Raw genomic sequence first — 27392 nt, 5'->3', positions numbered from 1 at the left:
CGGCGAGGCAGCAGAGGGCATTGCGGTTGACTTTGAGGCAGAGTTCGCTCCACGACTCGAGCCTGAGCCACTACCACTGAGGATACGGCCCTTTGATCCGGTCACTTATCATCCTCACATGCATATGCTGGCGACTGGAGGCATGATGCGTTTTGACGATTTTGCTGGTGGCATGCTAGAGGACATTTTGCTGAGAGAGCCATACTCCCACCTTTCTTACGACACTTTCGAGGTACAAACTTTACTTTCATGCTTTCTTTCCTTTCATTTAACTATATTTCTTACACTACCTTTCATCTGAATGCTCTTTATCATTGTCTTTCATTTGATTCCACTCTTTCTTTGCCATAGAGAGACTCCCGTTCTTACTGGGGTTACAGGGTTGTGACAGCCAGAGATTGGTATTATGAGCTCCCTCCCGAGGTCCACGACCTTGTTGATGAGACCGGTTTTGACTTATTCTGCACCGAACTCTCACAACATATGGCGAGCCGTGCTCTACTCGGAGCGTTGGTGGAGAAGTGGTGGGACACCACCAACTCTTTCCACCTCTCTTTTGCTGGGAATATGACAATGACTCCCTATGGCTTCTCTATCATCACAGGCTAAGGAATAGGGGGTGATCCAATCCCCTTTGACATGGATATGAATGACTGGGAGGTGGCTTGGATCCACCTAGTTGGAGTGCGCCCACCTCTATACAGGCCAGTGATGGCGAGATATAGTTGGTTCTCTGAGCACTTCCATAGAAGTGAGCCCGAGACATTGGAGGAGGTAAAGTAGTACGTTTGGGGCTTCTTGATATTCCTACTCGGTACTACCTTGTGTACGAACAGGTGGAACACCGTGGGTTTGTACTTACTGAGCGCCCTCGTGACTTTCCTTGAGTCCGGTTCTACGACTAGGGTGGAGCTAGCCTCGCCACACTCTACGACTATATGAGTTCCACTTCCCGCATGAGAAGAGAGCGGGTCAGAGGCTACTAGAGAGCCTAGGAGGTATGCACCACACCTTTCTTCTTTTGCATGTTCTGTTGACTATTGAAACATTGTGCTTTCTGTTTTGCACTTTCTATTTCATATCTGTTCACAACTTATGCTTTTTGCTTTGCCCTTTCTATTTCATATTGGTTCACAACTTGTGTTTTCTTCTTTGCACTTTCTATTTCATATCTATTTACACTTGTGCTTTTTGCTTTGCACTTTCAGTTTTATATCTGTTCATGCATCGTTCATAACACTGCTGACCTTTTCTTGCAGTTATGGGTTTACGCCTATTTCCCAGATTTGGCTCTAGAGCTAGTGGATGAGACCCCCCCGGATGAGACCCCCCCGGGTCGTGCCTTACTCACAGCGATATAACGACCGGTGCTGGCACCGAAGTTGAGACGATATGACATTCACCTTCTACCGCCGATACTTTGATACGGTGGTTGCCGACGAGGTAACCCAAAATTCACAGTCATTTTTGCTTTACTACTGTTCTGATTCATATTTCGACATCTGATGGCAACTAACAATGTGTACATTCTTTGTTTGCAGATCATGTGGCAGTTGTGGGCGACGATGCCAGTTGGAGTAAGGGACCAGTATGCCGGGGCTTGGGCCACGTCTCGATTCCGGATTTTACCAGAGGGTCTAGTTTGTCGGTCCTAGTTCTTGGGTGAGCGTTTCATTCGCCAGACTCTAGGCTAACTCGTCCCAACCGTTTCTATGCCACCTCCAGCCTCCATGAGGATAGTCGATAGTCTCCCAGCTGGGGCTATTATCCATTTTATGGTGGGGCTGGATGCCGACTACTTCAGAGCGGAGGGCGATTATGCGGCATTTATCCAGACTCATGTCACGCCCCCTCTGACGGGCGTTCGCGCAGGCAATGCAGCAGGTGCTCCCTTGGTGGGTAAAGCTGCCTAGGAGACCGAGGCCGATGTTGGGGGGGCCCTCCCGTTATGCAAGTTGCTGGTTGGCTAATGATTTCCACTACGCTTGCATGTTGGCGGTCGACCGGGTCATCCTATTAAATCCTGATAGAGCCACCTGAGGCAGGGCATGGGTATGTTAGAGCCCGTGGCGCACTTTAGGTATGGACCAGACTTTACAACTTGCAACTAAACTCTCCCTTTCTAGATATTAATTCTTCTTAATACTGATCATTTAAATGCACTTGCCGGCACCGACTGAGTACACAAAGGGCCTGCTCCAGCTAGTTGCTTCTCCGATTGGTATGGTGCAGAGGAGAGAGACGTTGCTTGATCTCTATGGTATCCATGTTTTTTCTTTCTATTTTCCATATACATTTCACTGCTACCTCACACTGTTGTGCACCACAATATCACATTCCCACTAGTACATTGATACACATACCGTAACATTCACACCACCCCACACTGCATTGATTCACTGCACTGACACACTGTATTCATACTGTACCTTTTGCACTCATTTCACATATATACACTGTATTTGATATGTCGACAATTGTTATCTAGATCCCATTTGTACCGAGGACACCAGCACCAGCGGCAGGAAGGAGAGGTAGACCGACCACAGCACTCGGCCGAGATGAGCGCCGAGATCGAGATAGAGGCAGGAGAGCTCAGAACCAGAGCAGCGAGTCTGAGCTCGTATTAAGCGGGGATGATACCGAGACCCGCGACTCTGAGGAGGCAGTGAGCTGACATTCTGAGTCATTTGAGAGCAGGGGTGATGATGTTGGCTTAGGGTTAGGGAGTAGAGATGATGCTGAGGCTAGCTCTGAGGTAGGGAGCAGAGATCATAAGACCGGCTCTGGCTCAGAGTCTGATTTGGATAGCAGTGTTGACGGACGGAGACAATGCCCCTGAGTCCCCTCCGAGGAAGAGCACGAAGAGGGTCTCTCGAGCTTGAGATGACTAGCGCCAATTTTTGTTCTTTTTGCTTAGTTTCTTTTATTTTGGTAGTTCATCACATGTATAGCTTCAGATAAGCTTTTACTTTCGCTTTTGAAAACTTGTACTCTCATTTGTAAAAACCATGATCGGGAGAAAACCCTGTAGTTTTATGAAAAGAGTTTTTTTTTTTTTTTTTTTTTTTTTACATCATGAGCACCACATTTGCATAGAATGAAAATGGAGTTGAATTTGAAACCAAAAATAAAAACTTGTATTGGCATGATGTTCTTAATCAGGTAATGAGTCAACCAAAGGCCAAAATACAAAATGCAACTCGATAAACGAAGCAAAAACAGCCCAAACACAGATATGCATACTTACTAAAACCAAAAGACTCAAAACAAGACCTCAAAACACAAAGACCAAGACAAAACCAGGCTGCCAAGATTGCCAGACCCACAAGCAGACAGTAGGCCAGAAAAAGTGAACGGTCAGCCATTAAAAGTGGGCGGTCGGCCACTTGTGATGAATCCACCAGACAACTGACAGTTGGCTTCCACTCACAGCCCTATCTTTTACAAAAGGTCTTTCTTCGTGATTTCTTTACCAGAACCTCATTTTTGCTGTTGTTTCTTTCACAAATGGATATATTCCTTACCAAGAAGCTCACGGATTGGATAGCCACTTTAGACGGCATGGAAAAAGTAAATTTCTGAGGTTTCAGTATACATGCTCTTTTTTCGTTAAGCTATACTCCACTTTGATTTCCGTTCCTCCATGCCTCGGCCTGATGCTGGGACCCAATTACGCATGTATTTTGCTTCTGAACACAAGAAATGTGCCCGACTCTTCAGGAATTTCGAGCATTGATGAAAACTCGGTGTGATGAGGAAATCATGTCTTAGCCCTATTTTAGCCACGACCAGGCTTTGGGATGGATGTGTGGGCTTACTTTGCATGAAGCTCGATCTTTAGCCCATGACGGAGAGCTAGATATACCCAGCTTGATTCATTGATTTTCTAACATAAGTGATAGAGGCGACCCTCTCTGGCGAGGTTTTCAGCAACATGCCCTCTGTTTTTTTTTTTTTATTAACAAAAAGAAACTTTATTGATGATTAAGCTAAAGGTTACAAAGATCAATCATCAAAAAAAAGGAAGGTGCAAAGGGCATCAAAGCGAGACTCAAAAGATCCCAACTAGGTGCAAAGGGCATGTTGTTCTTTTTTGGTTGTTTGATTGGTTGCTCGCCAATCCTAGTCTGTGTGCTGGGATATGATAGGACTTTCTCTTGGGTGTTTGATTGGTTGCTCTTGGTGGGCAACATGCCCTCTATTTATGTATGCTTGAGCATTTCCTTCTTGCCCCTAGTTATGGCGGAACCAGCATCCGGTTGATCAAAGTGGCCTAATGTCTGAAAGAATGTATGAGTTGCATCGGTTTAACACTGACTGAGACCCTGATGGGCTTAGACACTTTTCATCAGCGGGAGACCACCAGATTTGCGGGGAGTCCACTACTTCTTCAAGTATTGTTTCCCACAATTTCTGATATATGCCTCGCATATCACTCGGCACTCATGCTCTATTTTTTCTCAAAGCCCTTTCTTTACTTTTTCTCTCCACACACATCTCTCTATTCTCTATTCTCTCTTATTTTTCATCCTTTCCCAAGTATGGCTCATGGATAAGCTGAAGGTGGTGGACCCTTGCCCCGAGTATTCAGCTCGAGCTTATTTCTTCCTCCAGCGACTAATGGATTTTCCCAATGAAGGATGGTGGTGAAACTGGATGTGCAGCAAGTTTGCAACTGACATAGCTTGGCGTTGCCTCTGGCTTAATCTGACTGAGATGAGCTACAGCATGACTCGGCAGCCTAGTGTACAGTTGATTGGCCTCACACACTACGTGTTCTACTTTCCCTTCCTGTTCAAAATCTAGTTTAGACATGATCAAACCTGCCCAGAGAAAGGGGTAGAATATCCGACTTCATTCCCGATTCGCACTTCACACTTGGCTAGGTACCTTGCTGCCTGGAGGACAAGAAAGCTTCTGGCCCTTGCCCCTAGTTTCGGTTATGCTCTTTCTAGCGAGTGCTTGGCTTGGCTCGAGGATGAGGCACAAGTCGGGCCAACTTTGGCTACAAAAGCTTTCACAAGCACGAGCAGAGGACGCAGGAGCACCTGACTCGTCTATGCCCCTAGTTTATTGTTTTGACCTTTCTTTTCAAATTTTATGATGTAAAAGCAACTTTGATTTGCATCAGAGAGTTGGACAATGTACTTTATGTTGAAATCAATAGAATTAAGGTTGTGAGAACTAAAATTTTTCCTTTTGGTCCCAAAAATGGTCTAAGTTATAAAATTAAAATTTTGAGAAAAATCAACTTTTATTAAAACTTTCCAAAATCATTTTTGAAAATGATCATTGCTTGACACGCATAGAATCAATCCTCAAGATGTTCAAACCCAAATCGGCAAATCATAACTACCCCTGATTGAATACCACTATTGCTCTGCATCGTAACCATCTTTTCTTCCCAAAATAAAGATCATAACCGAACTAACGGATGATGAATAGAGATGACCTGATCAAAAAAACAGACAGGACAGTTGAGTTGGAGATAGTTATGGCCGAACCTCAGGATGAAGTTGCCAACATATCCCAACGATAGGAATCAGGCCGTACGTAGTTCAGGTTCAGGTTCACTCGAGTATTAACTCTCTCCTTTTGCACTCTAACTTTTGCCAAAGTCACCCTTTAGGGTTTTCAAACTTGTGAGCTCAATTTTTCTTTATTTCTAATTTTTCATGCTCTAACTTTTGCCTAGGTTGCCTTTTCGGGTTTTCAGCCTAGCGAGCCTCTCAAGGGTAGTATTTCTTCAACTTGTCTATATTGATTGGTTGTGAAAATTCCAAACCATCTAAGTCAATGAGAATAATCGCCCCTCCTGACTGGATAGCTTTGATGATGTAAGGTCCAGTCCAATTGGGTCTGAACTTGCCCCTAGAGTCATGGATGGGAGCTCGGTTGTCTTTCAGTACCATATCTCCCTCCTTGAGATTTCTGGACTTAACTTTCTCGTTAAAAGCCCTGGCAATTCTGCGTTGGTAGCCCTGAACATGATACAATGCCTTTAGCATCCTCTCATCAAACAACATTAACTTCTTAAATCTGCTCTGTTGCCAATCTTCCTCCACTATCTAACACTAGGCCATAACTCGTAGCGATGACACTTTAATTTCAATTGGCAAAACGACTTCCATCCCATAGACAAGAGAATAAGGGGTTGCCCCTGTAGATGTCCGGATTGAGGTTCTGTAGCCCCAAAGTGCAAATGGTAGTTTATCTGGCCAGTCCCTATAGGTTTCAACCATCTTCTGCAAGATGTTTTTGATATTCTTATTGGCAGTTTCAACTGCTCCATTGGTTTGTGGCCTATATGTTTATGACTTATGAAAAGCCACATTGTATTTCTCCAACAAGTCTATCATCTCTTTCTTGAAATGGGAGCCGTTATCTGATATGATCTCGTTCAGAACTTCGTACAGGCAGATGATATTGTTTCTGATAAATTTGGCCACATGTGATGCCTTCAACACTACATAGGACTGAGCTTTCACCCACTTTGTAAAATAATTAATAACCACCAAGATATATTTATGTCTATTTGACCCTTTTGGCAAGACAACACCGATAACGTCGATTCCTCAAACTGAGAAAGGCCATGGCGAAGTCATGTTGTAGAGCTTTGATGGCGGGATATTCATGCAATTGTCATGGATTTGACATTTGTCGCATCTCCACACAAAACCAATAAAATCCTCCTCCATGGTGGACTGATAATAGCCTTGCCTGAGAATCTTCCGAGCTAGCATCACACAGTTCATATGCGCCTCGCATTCTCCGCCGTGGATAGCCTCCATACCCCTTTACCTTTGATGGCCTTAAACCATGAGTTTCATCGAAAAAATACAGGTTATAAACAACTCAAAAACAATAAGAAAAGTTAGAAAACAAGTAGTGTAGAGATGGTACAAAAGCACTAGAATGTATACCTTTTGAAGAGGAATAATTCCTTGAATTCCCAAACCACTATTGCACACTCTTAAGAGCCTCAAGAGCTAAAATTCAAGCCCAAATCACCTTAGCAAGGAACTCTCTAGGTTTGGTTTAGAGTGTTTGAGCAAAGGCTATGTAATTTGCAAATGAGAGAGAGAGTTGTAGAGAGAGAGAATTTTTTCAAAATATTGCTCTTCCAAAAATATTTTCTCACTCCTAAATTTTTCTAACCTCACAAACCAAAGAGAGGGTCATCTATATATAGAAATATATGAGAGACCCTCGAAAATATCCTTACAAACACAGCTGGAATGGTGCATGCATCTGTAGGGACAGCTGGCAGAAAATATCTAGTTTTTTGCACTAGTGGCCGGCAGGCCACATTAGTGGGTGGCATGCCACAATAGTGGACGGCAGGTCCTTGGAGGCACAGACCTGAAAAAAAACACTGTTGCACAAGGTTTGTCGATTCAAAATTGAGACTGTACATATTCATCATTGAGTGATCAATCAGTGGCATCCAAGTCTTAAGGGCCGTCAAAAATGGGGTGTCTACAATACTTATTTCTATAAATTATTTCAGCGGGACATTGCCGAAAGATCTTGGAAAACTTCCGGGTCTTACAACGATAGGTGTTTCTCAAAATCAGTTGTAGGATGACCTCACTTTTATTTCGTCTTTAACGAATTGCACCAGTTTACAAATTATTGATGCGGGTGACAATTTTTCAGAGGTTTATTGCCTGACTCCATAGCTAATCTATCCTCATATCTTAGCTGGATGAATTTGCAGATTAATCAAATACATGGAAGCATTCCTTCGAGCATCGGGAACCTCCTCAACCTCACTCAATTATCTATGGTAGCAAATAATCTTGCTGGCCCTATTCCATCCTCCATTGGTAAACTTCATAATCTACAATCTCTGTTATTAACCAAGAACAAATTCACAGAACTTCCATCTTTGCTTGGTAATTTGACTTCATTGATTACTCTCGACTTGGGAGAAAACAACATCTATGGAAACATACCTCCAAGTTTGGGAAATTGTCATAGCTTGTTGGAATTACACCTTTTTAAAAACAATTTCAATGGTTCAATACCCCCTGAAATTATGAGTCTTTCCTCCATTTCAACATTCCCCATGTTAGATCACAATGCACTAACCGATTATCTTCCATCAGAAGTCGGGTCTTTGAAAAATCTTGGGTACATGGATGTATCCTATAATAGATTATCAGGACCCATACCAAACATGTTGAGCAATTGTTTTAGTTTGGAATGGCTTCACAAGGAGGCCAACTCATTTGAATGAGAGATACCTCAAAGTTTGAGCATGCTAGGGGGTTTAAGATTATTGGATCTTTCACGCAATAATTTGTCAGGACTGATCCCAAGTTTTCTAGGTGAGCTTCAACTAGATATGTTGAATTTGTCTTTTAATATGATACATGGACCAGTTCCCATACAGGGAGTGTTTCGAAATTCAAGTGCAATTTCAATTGTTGGAAATAATGATCTATATGGAGGTACTGCAAAATTAGACCTTCCTCCTTGTCCATCCTGCAACCCCCAGTAAGAATAAGCTTTCTCACAGGATAAAAGTGATCCTACTGGTGGTTGGTATTGTGATATTTTTATCTTTGTTAGTTAGCTTCTTTATATTTCTTCAATGGCGTCGTGCTTCAAAAAAGAAGACCTCTAGCACGCCATCAATCAAAGATCAATTTTTGAGGGTTTCTTGTGCAGAGCTTCTCAAAGCCACCAATGGATTCTTAGAGGCTAATCTAATTGGTGTTGGGAGCTATGCTTTAGTTTACAAAGGGAATCTTGATCACGTTCAGATGCTTGTTGTAGTGAAAGTGCTCAATTTTTAGACCAGAGGAGCTTCTAAGAGTTTCATGTCAGAATGCAAGGCACTAAGAGACGTAAGGCACCGAAATCTATTGAAAATTTTGAGCGTTTGTTCCGGTGTAGGTTTCCATGGTAATGAATTCAAAGCTCTAGTATATAAATTTATGGCCAATGGAAACTTAGACAATTGGTTGCATCAAGCCAGAGTTGGAGACCATGAGCAACTAGAAAAACCTAGAAATCTTAAACTAATCCAGAAGCTAGACATTTCCACTGGTATTGCCTCTGCACTTGAGTATCCTCATTGTGGTTGTGAGTCGGCAATTATTCATGGTGATCTAAAGCCAAGTAATGTTCTTTTGGATGATGAGATAGCAACCCTTATTGGAGATTTTGGGTTAGAGAAAATTATTTCTACCGTTTCTAGTGATGAGGAACAAGATCAAAGCAATTCAATTGCCATTAGGGGAACCATAGGCTATGTTGCTCTAGGTACAAAATCTTTTCAATTTCCTTGGAGTAGAAAAACTGAACTTGCAATAGGAAACACAATAATATATACTCACATCTATACTATTATATATGTGAACAACTTACTTTAGTCTCTTGAAGCTTACTCTCTCCTTTTGCCAAGTAGATTTTTTTATATCAAAAAAGGAAAAAAAAATTATAAAGTAAAGTGCACAGGGGTTTGGAAAGCAATACCCTTACCACTTGATCAACAAAACAAAACATTACATATATTTTTAATTCAAAATCAAAATTTATATTTTACAAATTTAATAACACACCCATCGGGTGGGCTTACACCCCTAGTATGCATATATATACACCTTGCATGGTAGAATAATTTCAAGATAAACAGCCATACAAAAAACCATTCACTCTGTTTGTTTCCAGTTTTCAGAATTCATTTTTCAGAAAATTTTACTTGATCATTTTCTGTAAAAATTTTTAATATTTGAAGCAATTTTTTTTAAAAAAAATTTTAGACACACCTAACATAAATACACTTAGAAAGTATAATATTTGTGAAAAAAAATCTTTAAAAAAATTCATTAAATACCAAAAATACAAAAAAAAAATGAAAATTCAATACATTTTTCATATTTTTGTGTATTTATTTATTTATTCACAAATAATTTATTATATAGATACATCTAAGTAAGATACTTCTAAAAAAGTTTTTTTTAAAAAAAAAATTTTGCTTAAAATTTAAAAAATATTCACTAAAAACAAAAAAACACACAAAAAACAAAAAATTCAATTTTCAAAAAACTAAAACCAAACACAATGATTGGTTTCTACAAAATAGTGGGCTCCTACATATTTTTAAGCATTGTTTTTATACAGATTCCGTGCCATTTTTGAATGCTCCAAATGTGTGCTTCCACCTCCAGAAACCGAGATTGCCATTCAGTTTCAAGTTTACTTTGTTTAATGTGGCCATGCTTGAACTTGACTATGGAATACCTGAGTTAAACCTCTATGCTGCCTCTATCTTCTCCTTTTCTTTTTTTCTTCTTTTTTTTCCTTTTTTTTTTTAACTCTTCGTTCTGTAACGCTATAGTGTGAAATTTTACTCCGATCAAAATAGTTTGTGGTATGGTATCTAAAGAATTAATATACTAGTTTGCAAACAAGGCATTTTACAAAATCTTACTCAATGCTTCAAAACTTGAATGGTTGATTCCGATAAAAATTTCCATCGAAGACTCATTTTTGTTTGCTTCAAGAAAATTACAATGATCTATGTAGGTTCTAAACAATAATCTCGCTCAGTCACTCGCACACATAAACAAAAATATTGTTATTGAGAGATGAAATTAAGGCCATCATACCCATTTTCTATTGGGAGTAAAACTATGTCAACAAACTATAGACTCACTTTTCACACTAACATTAGAAACAAATTGCAGAGTATGGCATGGGTGACTTGGCTTCCACGCTAGGGGATGTATATAGTATTGGGATTCTTTTACTGGAGATGTTTACAAATAAGAGACCAACTGACGATTTGTTTAAGGATCATCTAAATTTTCATAACTTCAATAAAAATGCTTTGCCTGATCAAGTGATGGAGATTGTGGATCCCTGCATTCTATTGGAGCATAACAGAATAAGTTAGATGAAAGACTGCATAGTTTCCATTTTGAGAATTGGGATTGCATGTTCAATGGAATCACCAACAAATCGAATGGAAATGGGGAGTGTTATTAGCGAATTGCATAAGATCAAAAATACATACATGAATGAAGGGTTGAACCAAGACTAGGAAGTTGGAAGAGATTTTGCAACATAAAAGGCAAAGGTGTGTATCATATCCTCTTGACCCATGTATATCAAGACAAATGTTATACACAAATAGATTTTTTACTTGATTTTCTTACCACTAGATACAAAACATTGAGTTCCACGTAAATTTATTTATATTATGAACCCCACTAAATTTGTGACTCGTGGTAAGAAAATCTAATGAGAAATTCATTTATGTATAGCATTACTCTAACAAAATGCATCTTTCCCTCTTTTGAAATATCTCAATTTCATTTTCTCATTTTTCTTTTCTTTTTGATTGGCTCTCATTTTCATTTCTTTCTTCTTCTTCTTCTTTTTGTAATTTCTTTAATTATTTTTTGAAAGTTTTGTTTTGTGGTAAGTGGACTAAAGCATGTTTATTCTTTTGCTGATCAAGGTTACGTCCAAGGTCCTCAATTATCATTTTGTTGGTGATGGTGGCTTTGTGTTATTGTTGCCTCATTGATGAGTGTTCATATGATCATTCATCATCTTCATCAACTTTATTCTATCGCTTGAATAAATAATTGTCATTTTTTTCCTTTGTTTAGATTGTATTATATAAAAAATGTGTTTATGTGAGATATTTCCAACTAAGATTGTGCGCTAGAATTACCATTTATCCCTTTTAAAATTATCAGTTTGTTGTACCTTTTCCTTTGAATTGCATGTGCATATAGTTCCTGCTCTTTAGTCATTGTTAAATTGTTGTTCAAAATTGACGTTTATTTTCCGTGTGTTTCTGCAGAAAGTGTTATCTATAGAAAATGTTTTACTATATTTGGTTGTGACTTTGAAATTGATAGGTTCGAAGAGAGATAAAATTGATTTGTCTGGATCTTTGTTTGTGTTTGGGGATAAAAGATTGTTTTCTTAGATTGTGGGAAGGTGGTTGTAGACAGAGTGAGCACAAAGGGGAATCCTACCTTATATATCTGTAGATTCAATTGAGCTTAGCAACACTTGCAATACCTTTCTCCACCATTTTCAACACTACCAACGCCCTCGAATTCCAAATTCCTTGAACCTTCACCATAATCTGCTACGTCAGCACTAAAAATCCCTTATCCGAAGCAGCCTGATGCAAGGCCGAGCGAGACACAATTCTTAAACCCTAGAGAGACAAAGTTGTTGCTAATACTTGCTGTTAAACCCTAGAGCGAGGGAAAAGTAAATAAATAAATAAATAAAATGACATAATTTTATATTTTTTTTAATCATAACTAAAAAATAATAATTTATAATCAAACATCATACGAGAGATAATCAAAGATCTCATCAGTTATAACTAAAATAATGTTATAATTAAAGAAGAAAATTATTTATAACTAGAAAAGAAAATGACATAACTAAGAGTGCGTATAATACAACTCTTTGAATGGTGTATAGTAAAATTTTCTAAATAAAATGGACAATTACAAGATATTGTAACATTACACCAATTTATGCATATATTGGGTGATCATATTTGGGAAATGGGGTGGTTGCACTGATGTGCAGCCATCCGGGCCCATTTCAGGTCCGTTTCAATGATTCGAACTATTCATATTTAGAATATATTGAGTAAAACATGTCTTTAAAAAATCAAGTCAATCGGGCATCGTTAACCATTTTATCGAATTGCATATCTATAAAAATAAATGACAATTGTGATTTAAAGTATAAAAATGAATACAAATGTGAGGAAATGAAAGGGTTAGCGATATCTCATTAATTTGATTTTTTTGCAGGTAAGTTCTATCCAATTTACTCTAAAATATGAATCGTTTGTATTATCAAAACGGGCTCCGAAATTAGCCCATATTGCCCTCCACAATAGTGGTTGCCATACCCCGACACAATAGCCACCCATCTCCTCACATTTGTGGGTTTGATTATCATAAATGTCATAATTTAGAATTTTTTTGGTAACACAATTAATAAGTTGGCCTTGTTTGGGATGTAACTTTTTAACTAAAATAGCTTAATAAAGATTAAAAAAATGCTAAAATATTCAATAAGACAAAATGTCACATCCAAATCATAATTATTTATTTTTCTCTCTTACAACCATCAAATCAATTAAAAAAATTAAAAATCATCCTAAACACAACTTTTTTTAGACAAGCTAAAATAACCAAATAGTCAAAAAGTCAAGCTAAAAAAGCGTATCCTAAACAAGAGTTACTCATTTCTATCACATCATCTATCTAATTTTCTTCATGTCTTTTTGTAATAAGCAAAACAATCAACTCATAAGTCGTATCCAAAACAACTCTTAATCTTAAAAAAGTCATAACTAAGGGGAAAAAAAGAAGAAGTAATAATCAAATACTATTTAAAGTATAACCAAAAGGTTTTTCGATCATAATCAACATAATATTATAATTAATATCACAAATGAGTCATAACTAACACAACAATAGATTATAATCACATAGTACAAAGATCGTAACTAAAAGGTGTACCATAGAATTTCTTGTATATGTTCTCACAGATGTTTGACGCTCGAATAATTATTCAATAGCCCAAAACACCAATAACTATGTGTCATTACTTGTATGATACTTCAAATCAATTAGTTAGCTCAAAATTTTACAACGGCATTGATAGAGAGGTCTAGAAATGAGCTCTAAAACCAGCTCTTATGAGCTGGCAATGAAGGGAAAAAAAAAAAAAAGTCAAAACATCACATCATGAGGTGGGACCCACCTGTTAGAGCTCCCTTAGAGCTCCTAATTTAGAGCTTTTAAACGTTTTTGATTTTATAAATAAGACATAATGATTTTTTTTTTTTGTTAAATAGTTGAGATATAATATATAAGGGGTGAACCATTAGTTTAATGGTAAATTCTTGGCCTAATAACCTTGGGATTATTAGTTCAAATCACACGACAATCACTTTGTGCACTATGCGGCCAAATGTTAGGTGTGTACCTAATTTTTTTCTCCCAAACATATATTATTGTTCAAATCATGCGATAACCACTTTGTGCACTATGCGACCAATGGTTAGATGTGCACCTAATTTTTTCCTTCCCAAACATAAATTAATGTGAACTAATTGGACGTTATTTTAGAATTGAGATATAACAGATGACTGACTTGATATGGATTATAGTTTCTTATTTGTCAAGAGCAGCACGTAAGTTACGTTTTACGATATTTGAGGACCATGTATGAATTTTCTTTTGCAATTATGATTCTAATTGTGATATTGAGATACGTAGCAATATCAATTGAAAAATAAAAAATGTTATAGGTCTCAAATTTTTTACTAAATAATTGATCAAATGTTTCACATGGGTGTAAGATTCATATGTGTGGGTCTCACACCCACATTTAGTAAAAAATTTGATAAAACTTTTATAATTCCTAACATTTTTCTATTGAGAGTAGCAGCCAATATATCAAAATGGGGTGCGATGATCATAAAATTTTAAAAATCATTAATGAAATGTAACAGTCCATAGAGGAATGTAGCAATCGCCATAATAGTTACTCTATGATACGTGACAGAAACCAGCTGATACACTCATCAAATTTGATCTCTCCACAATATTAGGTTGTATGTGACCCAAATGCGGAAAAAGCCATTGCAAATTGATCATTGGTCTATTTTGTGAAGTTTTTTTTTAACGTAAAATTTGATAACCGAAAAGTAGAAATTAAAAATATCATATTCTCTAGCTTCTAAAAGTAATCAGTTTTATTTTTTTATTATTTTTTATTTTTTCAAGTTATTTTTACCAATTAAACTCTAAGGAGAAACTGTGCCAAATAATCTGACACAAATTATTAAATTAAAATAAGTTATAACCTTGTAGAAAATGTGGCAAACAGCCCCATTATGATGCCTAATGTCGGATTTTTAAATCCATACTTATAGTTAGACTACCATTAATAAAAATGGAATTTTTTTTAAATCTCTGATATTAAGATTTTATAAGATAAATTATATACAATATTTTTATAATAGTTCAGGTCTCTCAACATTGTCACAGAGAAAAATAGACTTAGAGAAATTTTGCTCAATTTAGAGAAATTTTGCCTCAAGTAAGAGAAATTTCAAAGTAGCGTTTGGTAGAGTTTTAGAAATATGATTTGAGAATAGAGGTGTATTTTGAGTTTGTGAGTTTTGGAATTATGATTTGAGTATAGAAAATTTGTTTGGTTAGAGTTTTGAAAGGAGTTTTGAATTGAGTTTTGAGTTGAGTACTGAATTGAGTTTTGAATGTTTGACGTGACACGTGAAATAAGAAAATTTGTTTGGTTATGAGTTTTGAAAAGAGTTTTGAATTGAGTTTTGAGTTGAGTAAGGAGTTTTGAATTGAGTTTTGAGTTGAGTACTGAATTGAGTTTTGAATGTTTGATGTGACACGTGAAATAAGAAAATTTGTTTGGTTATGAGTTTTGAAAAGAGTTTTCAAAACTTAATTCAAAACGTTATAATTTATAACTGAACACACAATTCAAAACTCTATTGAAAATTCTGTTCAAAACTTATAACCAAACTCTTTTTAAAATTCAATTCAAAAAAATAATTATTAAAAAAATAAAGTTGGAATTATTTTTTAAAATATTTTTGATTTAAAATATAAAAAAGATTAAGTTATTTATGTTAAAAAAAAAAGGTCAAAAACAAAATTCCCATTTTTTCCCCCAAATAATAGGTGCCAATTGCCAAAAATAAAAAAAATACATTGTTCCGGTCAACCGGCTAGACGTCCGGGTAGATCCAAAATGCGCTTTTCAAAATTCAAAATAAAAAAAAAAAACTCTTTCTCCAAACAAAAGCTGAAATGAGTTTTGAAATGTTATTGTAGAATTAATTTTAAATAACTTTAACCAAATAATGCATTGAAAATAGCTCTGTAATCATATTTCCAGAGCTGCTCCCAACACAACTCAAATTTCTCTGTCAAATCAAAGAAATTTCTTTAAATTTGTCGAAATTTTTCTGAGTCAAATTTTCTCTATGAAAATGTTAAGGGAACTTAGCTAATAAAAAAAATATCTTAAACCTGTCCTACTATAAAAAATTAAAGAAAAATATTTTACTAATTTTTCTCAATAAAAATAAGATAAATGTGAGTGGGCCTCAGCTGACCCGAGCCTAAGATTGGCCGGGCCAAATTTACATCTTATAGAATAACTAAGGCAATATTAAGGCCAATGAGGCACAATGATATTAAACCATTGGTTTGCCTAATTGATCATTGGAAAATGTTATGAATTTTAAATAAATTATCAAATTTTTTATCAAATCTTTTACATGAATGTAAGATCTACACAAATCACATGTGTGGGTCCCACCAATATAAAAGGTTTAATAGAAAATTTGATAATTTATTTGGAATCCTAGCATAACCCTCGATCGTCTTTTCCTTACTTAATTTTGTCTTTAATAAATCTTTAAATTTTTTTTTAAAAGTTTCTCTAGATTAAGTTTTGAAAGACGAATTAAAAAATTAAATTTTTTTAAAAATTCAAAAAAACAATTTAAAAAAAAGGTCAAATTAAGTTTTTTTATTATTTTATTTTCAATTTTTTGAATTTATTTACATAAAATGGACTAAAAAATAAAATTTTAACAAAAAAATACTAAAAATAAAAAGGAAACAATTTTTTAGGTATTCCCAATCGCGGTTGACCTCGTTGCATTGTGGATAATGTCAAGGATATCAAATTTTTTATTAAATAAATAATTAAATTTTCTAATCAAATTTTGATAATTTATATTGCATTTTCCTTGCGTTGGAGTAGGCTTTCATCACACGCGTCTCCTCTCTATGTTTTCAGGAATGTTTGAAAAGATAATTAAAAATTGGCTTCTTAATTCTAATTTTTATGTCTGAAATAAGTTCTAAAAAAAAATAAAAAAATTGGCCTTTACTTCTAAACCATCATCGTTTTCGAGATTGTCAGGCTTTATTTCTATCCACAACCTAACATTGGGAAGCCTATGAGGGCAAGAACAAGTTCGTGGCAGTCGAATTTGATACCAGAAGAATCGATTCACTCTTTGATTGGATTGGACATCGAAAGCCTCTCAGCAGAAATCCAAACAAAAGTGTCAGAATTTGGAAACAAAACATGGCGTGAAACAATGGCCACACCGGTGATACATCTTTTGCCGCATTGTTTCCTTTTGTTATTTTTTGTGTTGTTGCTTTTCTATCTTTTTAGTATGCAATCGATGGGTGTTACTAGTTGTAACTGTCACTGTTTGGATGTTGGATTGGATAAATGCATGAAACTTTGCTTAATGGGTATTTTTACACAATGGTCATTGACTGTTTTCAATGGTTATTGGGGGGTTTTGACTTAAAGACTACTATAGAAGCAATGGTGGTGAAATGGACCTTTATGATTATGATATGATTTATTTTGTTTCTCACTCCCGACCATTTTTATTGCAATATTATTGTTGCAACTTGGGGACTACTTAACTATTTGTTTGTTCATATTAGATTGGAACATCAAACAATAGTTACTGTTTTTCCGTACTCACTAAATTAAGTTAGTTTTTTTTTTTTTTTTTTCCCCCTCACCCTTTTGAGTTTCAGGGTAGTTTTTGGGAAAGATCTGTTGTAGCAAGGAAAAACTACAGATTGACAAGGCTAGAACAGTATATGAATTATGAGACATCCTTTCATGAGGTAAACTGTAGATAAACTTGCTTATTTTTGCTTAGTTTATATGTTTATAGTTAATGAATTAGAAATTATTATTCTTTGATGCTGATTATGTTGATTCTATTTGTCTACTTATTTAATTTTTTCAAGTAATGCAAACAAATGGAAATAGGTAAGAACGCAGGTGCTTTCCAAAAGACAAGGTTGGTGAAGTCAAGAATCCTCCATATTCCAAGTTTGTGGTATTGTGAATAGTGTTTTTTATTTCTATAATTTGTAAATTTTCTCCCCTAGTGGATTTAAAGGAAAGAAGGTTGCTGTATAATGCTTAGTTTTGAGCTGTTGTTGCCATGAATTAGAGGTCATACCATACATGGTCACCGTGGATCACATTTGGGTTGGAATTTGAAGGGGAGGTCAGATGGTTGCAGTAGTGAGACTGGTGGCAGTCGTGGAGGTGGAGGAGATAGGGGTTTGTGAGGGGATCACAATTGTTGTTGTGGACCAAGAGATGCTGGTCATGGAAAACAAGTGGTAAGCTTAGGGATGACTAGGGGAGGATAGTGGTAGCTGCTGCTGGTGGAGAAATGGGCCAGCGAGCCTTTTCATGTGGCTGATTTAATATACTGTTTATTACTTTTGTTTGTGCGATGTGTTTTCTTTTTTTTATTTTTATTTTGAAGGCAAGGTGACCCTCCTTTTTTGCTTTTAAATAAATTTCATTAACATGTTCTTCCTTTCATGTTGTCTTCGCCCATGTAGACCAGTTTATTTTATGAGAAAAGAAGATTTGTTGCCTACTCTGCATTTCTCTGGCTTAAGGTTTGTTTTTTTGGCTTCTTAGACATGGGATTCTGCTTTCTAGGTATATATCTTTTAAACATGTTCTTCATTTCACATCCTCTTCTCTTGTGCAGATCCCTTCATTGCATAAACAAGAGAAGTCTGCTCTGCATTTCTCTGGTTGAAGGTATATTTGTTGTAATTGTTTGTTTTGTTAGCTTGCTCATTTAGTATGTAGCAGAAAAATAATTAAACAAAATTTTTATTTATTTATATTAAAGGAAAGAATTTGGAGGCTTTAAATTAGATTTTTTTGGGCTTTACCCAGTCAACTGGTCTGCATGGCTGCACATATAAATGTAAAATTTTCCCACAATTGGACTTTCGTCTTTATGGGCATTTTGTCCTTGAAAAAAGTGAAAATCCTTTGTATCCATCATGCTTTTTCTCATACAATCATTTTGCTGTGTTCATTATGTCTGAAGCATAACAGTTGAGGCAGTTGTCTCTTTGAAATGCTGTTCATCTTTTTTGTTGGTAACAAAATAAAGGCCAAATGTTTATTTGTCAGTGTGTTTTCGCTTCGTTTGGTGTTTGTCATGTTGAGCATGGAGCTGTCTATGGATTGTGCTCATATGTAATTAATAATAACATTTTATTTGTTCTGGCTCTAATTTATGTGCAGCAGGTTTCTTTTTTCTTTATTAACTAAATGATTTGATATACATACAAGTACATGTAAAAATACTTTTAGTTCTGTGTCTGAGTAGACTACATGAGTATATGCGTGCATAGTGTTCATAATTAGAATTGATGTGTGTTGGCACATAAATTTCAACTAAATTTATGACACGTATAGAGCCTATGATAGGAAGGTTGTAGGTAATCACTTCCTAAAAAAAGATCAACATGATCCGTTGAAGTACATAAATAAAACGACGTTGTATCTCAACGATGTTATTCAAGATGCTCAAGTGACATGTGGAGCCTATGAAAGATGACACCTGTAGAGCTTACAGCAAGGACACCACAGAGGATGAAACTCCAAAGATCAATCCGGTTAATCAAATATACGATTAATCAGATAGCGCTATTATTCAAAATTCAAATGGCGCTATCATTCAATTTGAAATTCAAATTAAAGATGAAGCATTCCTATCACCTGATGGCCCTCCATAAATATGAGGACCATCACACAAGACGGGAGATCAGAAAATTAGAAGTGAAAAGATCAGAGAGAGAGAGAAAGAAATTGAGAGCTAAAGAAGTCGTTACAAGAAAGAAGAAGAGAAGCTTAGAGAACTCAAGAGCCTACGCTAATGGCGATGAATAGGTAAAGGGTTCCAAACCCAAGAATTGTATTTTGTATTCGAGGGTTCAAAACACATAACAATTTCAATAAAATATTTATTTTTCTTAAATTGTCTTTTGTTGTTTATTTTGTTCTTCATTAATCGGAGGTTTCATTTGTATAAAATGTGTAATTAACGATCTGAAATACAGATCGGAAATAGGAACCTGCTATTCAAATAATCAACACTGTTTAGTCCAAAAACTAAACAGTGGACATTTGTAACATAAAATTTTGAAATGTGTTAAAACACTTCATGTTTTAAAATTTGTGTCTACAATGTGATTTCAGTTTCCTACTCAGTAACACACATGCTACGGAAGAGGATGAACTCCTTGAAATGTGTGTTTGGCTATAATTAGGATTTATTAAAAGCAGCATCATGCTGTCATACAAATCCATTAATTAGATGTTCTCTTCTCCCAAACCATTGCCACTTACTTTGACTATGATAATTACTATAGTTGTCCATTCGGTTAACGAGCTACTACAACAGTGAGTGGTGTTCGTATAATGGAAATTCTCTAAGTTTGTAAAGATTTGGAGTGCCAAGCACTTTGTTCTTCATATCTTCAAATATAGACCAACAAGCAATCATAGTTTGCATTGACTCCCTCTATTTCAGAAAATTTACACATGTATGTAGATGTTTCATACTTGGCAACCTTTGATGATTTTGTACATGACTTTATTCCAAATTTCTTGTTCGTGTAATTAGAGTTATAAATTTTCCGTTAAAGATTAGGCATAAATTTGTTTAATTGTTTGATTCAAGAACAAATGCAGTTGGTTTTGTTGTATATTAATTCAAATCTTTTAATAGTTGTCGAAGCTCTTTGAGTACCTTTGTTAACCTTAAATCTTTGGATGATTTTTTTTTTTTTTTTTTTTTTTTTTTGTGTATATAAATTATCACTTCCTAATCACCACTAGCACCTACAATTGTGCAATGCACGATGGGTCAACAATACTAGTTGGATCAGAATGTTTCAGATTAGAAAAAGCGACCTCTCTTTCTGGTAGGCTCCATTGAGCCTAACTTCCTCTCATAAATTTCTTTGCAATCAAAATTGTAGTCTTAGTTTCTAATTAACCTCCTCATATTTTGTTTCGTTTTTCGACATTTTTTTGTTTTGTTTTGTTTTAATTGATAGTATTGAAATTTATATAGGTATCTTTCTTCTATTTTTTTTTTTAATTATATGACATATGAATTCTTGCAAATTTATAGGTGATGGTTTTCTAATTTGGTACAATGCGAACTGTAGCAAATTTATTAGTGTCAGTTTTAAATTTGATTACGTAGTAATTTTTTATTTTTTCTTGATTTTTGTAATTCTTTATTTTTTCTTGATTTTTGTAATTCTTAGGCCTCGTTTGGGAACAGGCTTTTTTAGTAACTTTTTTGACTTTTTGACTAAAATATGATGTAAAAAAAAACTAGTATGGTGGTGTTTGGGAACTTGGTTCCCAAATTTTTTTCTCATTTTTTCCACTAAAAGACAAAAGTTTTGCAAAACCAAAAAAAACACATCCAAACAAAATATCACATCCAACCCCATAATCATTTCACTTTTTCTCTCACAAACATCACATCCAACCACAAAAAAACCCAACTATCTTCCTAAACACTAAAATTTTTTTATCCAATAATATCTTACAACTAAAAAAACCTACGTAAAAACCTACTTCCCAAACACCCACTATGTTTAGGATGACTTTTTGGCTTTTTACAAAAAGATGTGCAAAAAGTAGAGAGAAAAGGGAATCTTTGACTTTTTGGTATAGATTGTTGGCTTTTTTATTTTTTTAGTAACTTTTGACTTTTTGGCCAAAAAAGCCACTTGCCAAACGAGGCCTTATTCTTGTTTTACAAATTTTGTTTAGTATTTTTCTTGATTATTTTGTAAATTTTCTTAAATAGTTTGGTATTCTTTTGATAAAGTGCTTGATTTTTCTGTCTTTTGGTTTGTTTGTTAGGGCATCTTGAGAAAAGAATTTGTAACTTTTGGTTGTCAAATGCTTGAGATTAGTTAAAACGGACCTCACTGTCTCCATTGAGACTAAGTTTCTCTCTAAGATTTCTTTGCAATCAAAATTATAATCTTAGTTTCTAATTAAATTTTTCATATTTTGTTTCGTATTTCGATATTTTTTGTTTTAATTGATAGTATTGAAATATATATAGGTGCATTTTTTTTCAATTTCTCTTTTGCCTTAATCAAATGAAGTGTTGCAAAAATATCAGTGATGGCTTTTAAGTTGATTACTGGGTAATTTTGTATATTCTTATTGATTTTAGTAGTTCTTATTACTTTCTCACAATTTTTTTGTTTAATATTTTCTTTATTATTTCATAAAATTTTGAAAATAGTTTGGTTTTCTTTTGGTAAATGTATTATTTATTGCTTGATTTTCCTTTGTCTTTTGGTTTGTTTGTTTGCTAGGAAATCGTAAGAGAAGAGTTCTTAACTTTTGAATTTCAATGCTACACTTACCACCTTTTTATGCCACTTTTACTGTACCATCCCATGTGTCAGCACGCCATTGGTGTAATGGGCCCTTCCACTCATGTCTATCTCCAATGTAGGTGCTAACACATAAGGTGGTACACTAAAGGTGGTATGAAAAAGGTTTTAAGGGTGGCAGCATTACTCTTAAATTTTCTTTATTATTTCATAAATTTTTTTAAATAGTTTTGTTTTCTTTTGATAAATATATTATTTATTGTTTGATTTTTCTTTGTCTTTTGGTTTGTTTGTTTGCTAGGATATCTTTACAAAAGAATTTGCAAGTTTTGGATCTCAATGCTTGAGATTAGTAAAAACGACTTCTCTTTCTCGTAGTCTCCATTGAGACTATGTTTTTTTTTTTTCTAAGATTTCTTTGTAATCAAAATTATAACCTTAGTTTCTAATTAAATTTTGCACATTTTGTTGTGTTTCGATATTTTTTGTTTTGTTTTAAATGATAGTATTAAAATTTATATTGGTGCATTTTTCTTACTCTTTTTCCTTAATTATATGATAAATGAAATGCTGCAAATTTATCAGTGACTTTTTAATTTGATTACTTGGTAATTGTGTGTATTCTTATTGATTTTTGTAGTTCTAATTGCTGTCTCACAATTTTTTGTTTAGTATTTTCTTTATTATTTCATATTTTTTTAATTGTTTGGTTTTCAATATTTTTTCTATTAATTGAGTGTTTTGAAATTTATATAGGTGCATCTCTTATAATTTCTCTTTTTCTTTAATTATATATGACAAATGAACTCTGACAAATTTGTGACTGCTTCTAATTTGATTACTTGGTAATTTATCACTTCGTGGCTTGCCTCAAACCAATGCATCCTGCAAATACTCTAAGTCTTCTGATAGGCTTGTTCTTCATGTGCTGATTTTTACATTTGTATTACATTTGTACCTTTTCAAGCCTGGACTTCATTAGCATGTTCTGTAACTTTTGAACCTTATTGTTGTTAGTTATATAATGATGCATATTTACTCATGCAGACAAGCATTATTTAACTATGTTTTCTTTATTGAAGCACTATTTTGGTGTTTCTGTTACTTACATTTCTATAATATTTTTAATGTTGGACTCTTAACTGTTTTCTTTGCATAACTTTTCTAATAATCACATAGTTGTAACAATGTTTAGTTAAGGGATGTGAATTGATAACGGCCCATAGCTGAGGGGGTAAAGTGTAGTTTCCCAATAAATTATGGTTTTTAAATAATTTTATTGTTGGTGGGGTTTAGACCCTCATCTCTCTTTATGAAGGTAGTATCTTACGAATTAGACGGTATTCTCACTTTTATACTAAGAGGCACGGACACGGACACGCGGGCATGTAATTTTCAAAAAATGCAGGACACCACACGCTAGGGACACGTTCAAAACATATATTTTTAAATATTTAATATATATTTTATGTCAAATATTTAACTTTATTAAATTTATCAATCTTAGGCATGCTATTTTAGTAAAAAAATAGCTCTCAACATGTACCTAACGTGTCCCTAGTGTGTCCTTAACATGTCCCTAGCGTGTTGTCAGCATGTCCATAGCATGTCCTAGTGTCTTAGCGTGTCCGACGCGTGTCCGTGTCCGACGTGTGTCGGATACCTATATGCGACCTCTTGAGAGGTGTTGGTGCTTCATAGCTTTTAGAGAACTGTAAGTTGTGCCAAAATATTTTTTCCCCCATATAAAATTGTCTAACATCATTTTTTATTATGCTAACTCATATTTCCTACATGAATAGTTTAGAATAAAAAAATAAAGAAAGAAAAGAAAATGAGAAAATGAAATTATGATTCAATTTGATTCACAATTCGCACAATTAGGATTTTGTTTCGTGATACGATTCTTGAATTGACAACTATGATACAATACAACAGGGACTACTGATGCATTTATTGAAGCAAGAATAGCTAGCATCAATGTTATCAATGGAATCTTGGTTATTTGTCTGTTCTCTGATTATCAATCTTCAGCTGGTCTTAATTTTTCATGCTTTGAATCACGTGGGAGAAAGGCAAGGGGAGTCATGCGATTCTCTTTTCAAGTCAAATGGGCAGTCATGTGTTTCAAGCAAACTGTCAGTGCTTAATCAAAGTGAAATGTAAGCTTTATCTTTCATGCATTTTTCTGTCCTAATTTTTTTTTTTTTTTTTTTTTTTTGGGGGGGGGGGGGGGGGGTATGCAGATTTTATAGCTGACAATGCTAATTGTTCTTTATGGCTATGATATTTATTCTAGCTTCTTGGGTTGGATCTACACTAACTAAACTGAGCAACTTGTGTGAAACATACTTATGTTTGTTTTTATATTGTGAATTAGATTACATTTTGAATTTATTTACCTATTCTAAGATAATTAAATGGAGATTGTTGTATAATTGCCATATGTACGCCATTTCTTTGTTTCTCTTTTGTGAAATACAAAATATTTAAGGGGATATAAAAGTCCTTATGGAAAGGAAAATATTCTATCTGTTTAACATTCTAGATGACTTCTCTCTGTATTATTTAGATGGATTCACTATTTATGCATTTGTGGGATCCTTTTGGCAATTATTTTGAAATGACATTTTAGTTCTGTTGTCGTTTGTGATGATTTCTTAATCTCTCCTTACGAGCTTATGTTTTCCTTCACTTCGTGTTTTATTTTGTTCTGTTTTGCCTTCTATTATTTGTTGTCGCCGTCTTCTTCTTTTTTAAATCTTTCCTTGGGTACAATTTGGTACAAATGGTGGCTTCATCTTATTGTTGCCTCATTGATGAGTGTTCATGTGACCATTCATCATTTTCATCAGCAATCACTCATCTATAGCCTGAATATGTAACTGTCAATTTTTCTTCTTTGATTAGATTTTATTATTTCAAAAATGTGTTCATGTGGGATGTCTACAACCAAGATTGTGTGCCTAGGATTGACATTTATCCCTTTTAAAATTATCATTTTGTTGTACATTTTCCTTGGAATTGCATGTCCATATAGTTCCTGCTTGAAGGTTGAATGAAGTCCACAGGTGAGCAGTGTACCATAACCCCGATCTTTGACCTATGCATATTTCATACCATATTAGACCTTTCCCACTTCTAAAGATCCAAATTTCATGAAGAACACAAGATTTACGTAGTTTATCCCAAAATGTAGGATTATATCCACAATTACTTTCAAAGTTGCAAGAGATTACCTGAGATAGTCATCTTTTCTCCTACTTTTAAATATATTGAAATTAGGGCAACATGTCACAATTGTGAAATGCAACAAATACTCTTACTTAAAAATGCAGTCGAGTTGTTAGTGTTCAGTATTTATCAAGATCCACACTAGTTCCAATATTTTCAAAAGTTGAAAATATTTTCTACCCTAATAAGTTTGTTTTCCATAAAAAATGGAAAAGCGACACCCAATTAATTTTTATTAAATGAGTGTGTGAGAGTAGTTAGATTAGATATATATACCCAAATTATGGTTTTCTGTTGACATTTATTTTCTATCGGGCCAAACATCAAAAAATGAATATATATATATATATATACGGTAACAAAGACACGAACAATTGGGGCTGAATCTTCTGTCCCAATATTGTGTCCCGTCTCTGAGTGCCGTTCCTCTTATACTGCCACGTCTCTCTCTCTCTCTCTCTCTCTCTCTCTCTCTCTCTCTCTCTCTCTCTCTCTCTCCAATGGATCACATGACTGGTTCATCTCAGATCTGGATACCGGCGACCTCACATCGTCACCGTCGATTGCTTCCTGCCTGATGCAGGATGTGGTATTCAGACTATTGTCGCTTCTCTGAAACTTGTTCACCTGTTGAAATGACCTTGTAAAAAGAGTATTAGATTGTCAAAAAAAATTCCTGCTACATCTCATTGATGAGTTTTATGTTGTGGATTTTCATCATTGCCTTTGTAGAAGTAGTCCTCAGAAATTCGTTCACCTATCAAGCCTTGCACAGAATTTGACATCAAAACTATTATTGAACCAGATCTCTGAAATTGCACCGAACATTGTGCGAGAGTGATAGATATGTAGTCATATATATCTATATTTAGATTCAATACTCCAATCAAGTTTTCCTCTTTTCTTTTTATTCTATTCGTAAACCCCCTGTTTACTCACAAACATAAATTGCTAATTTTATTTATTGAGTTTGATTTGTTATATTTGAAAATTTTGAATTATTGTTTCAGAATTCTTGTGCGGCTGAACTTTGTGTTTGGTGATTGTTGAGGGAGAGAGCGACTTAACAGAGTTAGGAATTAGTTTTAGTGATGGACACGTAAGCACAAAAGTAAGGGGACAGGGAGTTGGGACACACAACTGGGACAGATGATCGAGTCCAGATCCTCTTCTTGAATTTCTCTACTTGGCTCCCTACTTAGTAGGCTATTGGGTTCATTTTTGGGTTTAATTTCGATAATCTAAACAGTTTACATTTTAAAATTTGTCGAATATGTCTTACTTTTATAAAAAAAATTAAGTTGATCAAATATCGAAAATTACGTGTTCGGATTATCGAACGAAAAATCGTTTATTAAATTTTTTTTAATAAATGATACTCCCTCCGTCTCAAAATAATGGTCCATTTTGAGAAATCTAACTTTTTTTGGTAGTACAATTATTGCATTTGAAAAAAGTTGATTTTCCAAAATTATCCTTTTGATAGTACATTTTTTGCGAATATCAATGTCATAATTGTACTTTTTATATTGTTTATTAATTTAAAAGAATGACAAAATAGGAAATTTACATTATTTTTGTACTTGATTTTGGAAGAGGGACTAATATTTTGGGATAATAAAAAATAGAATAAGGGACTAATATTTTGGGACGATTATTCTTTGTTTTGACTATATTATATATCAACAATATGTTCGTGTGAGATGTTCCAACTAAGATTGGTTGTTGGAGAATATACCATTGTGACACTTTTGTATTTATTAACCTCCTATTTCGTTAGCAGTCCTTATTTAAGATTTTATTATGTTTGACTATATTATATGTCAACAATGTGTTCATGCGAGATGGTCCAACTAA

At 34.8% G+C, this 27392-nt stretch overlaps 1 protein-coding gene and 1 pseudogene across 1 annotated transcript; both read left to right on the top strand.

Annotated features, from left to right (window-relative positions):
- The first annotated feature begins 8948 nt into the window (after nt 1-8948).
- On the top strand, nt 8949-10912 carry LOC145793592 (putative LRR receptor-like serine/threonine-protein kinase At3g47570 pseudogene; annotated as a pseudogene).
- Nucleotides 10913-17015: 6103 nt separating this feature from the next.
- On the top strand, nt 17016-24507 carry LOC145792396 (uncharacterized). The gene is made up of 5 exons (XM_082873124.1): nt 17016-17182; nt 17631-17723; nt 18462-18521; nt 18617-18669; nt 24240-24507. Exons 2-5 carry the CDS (start codon nt 17704-17706, stop codon nt 24449-24451), a joined length of 345 nt encoding a protein of 114 aa, XP_082729250.1. The 5' UTR covers nt 17016-17182; nt 17631-17703; the 3' UTR covers nt 24452-24507.
- Nucleotides 24508-27392: the final 2885 nt, after the last annotated feature.

This window comes from Camellia sinensis, chromosome 6 (assembly GCF_055761805.1).
Source record: "Camellia sinensis isolate YWXY chromosome 6, ASM5576180v1, whole genome shotgun sequence".
Classification (NCBI taxonomy): Eukaryota; Viridiplantae; Streptophyta; class Magnoliopsida; order Ericales; family Theaceae; genus Camellia; species Camellia sinensis.
Note: the sequence above shows the minus strand (reverse complement) of the source record. Positions and strands in the feature narration are given on the sequence as shown.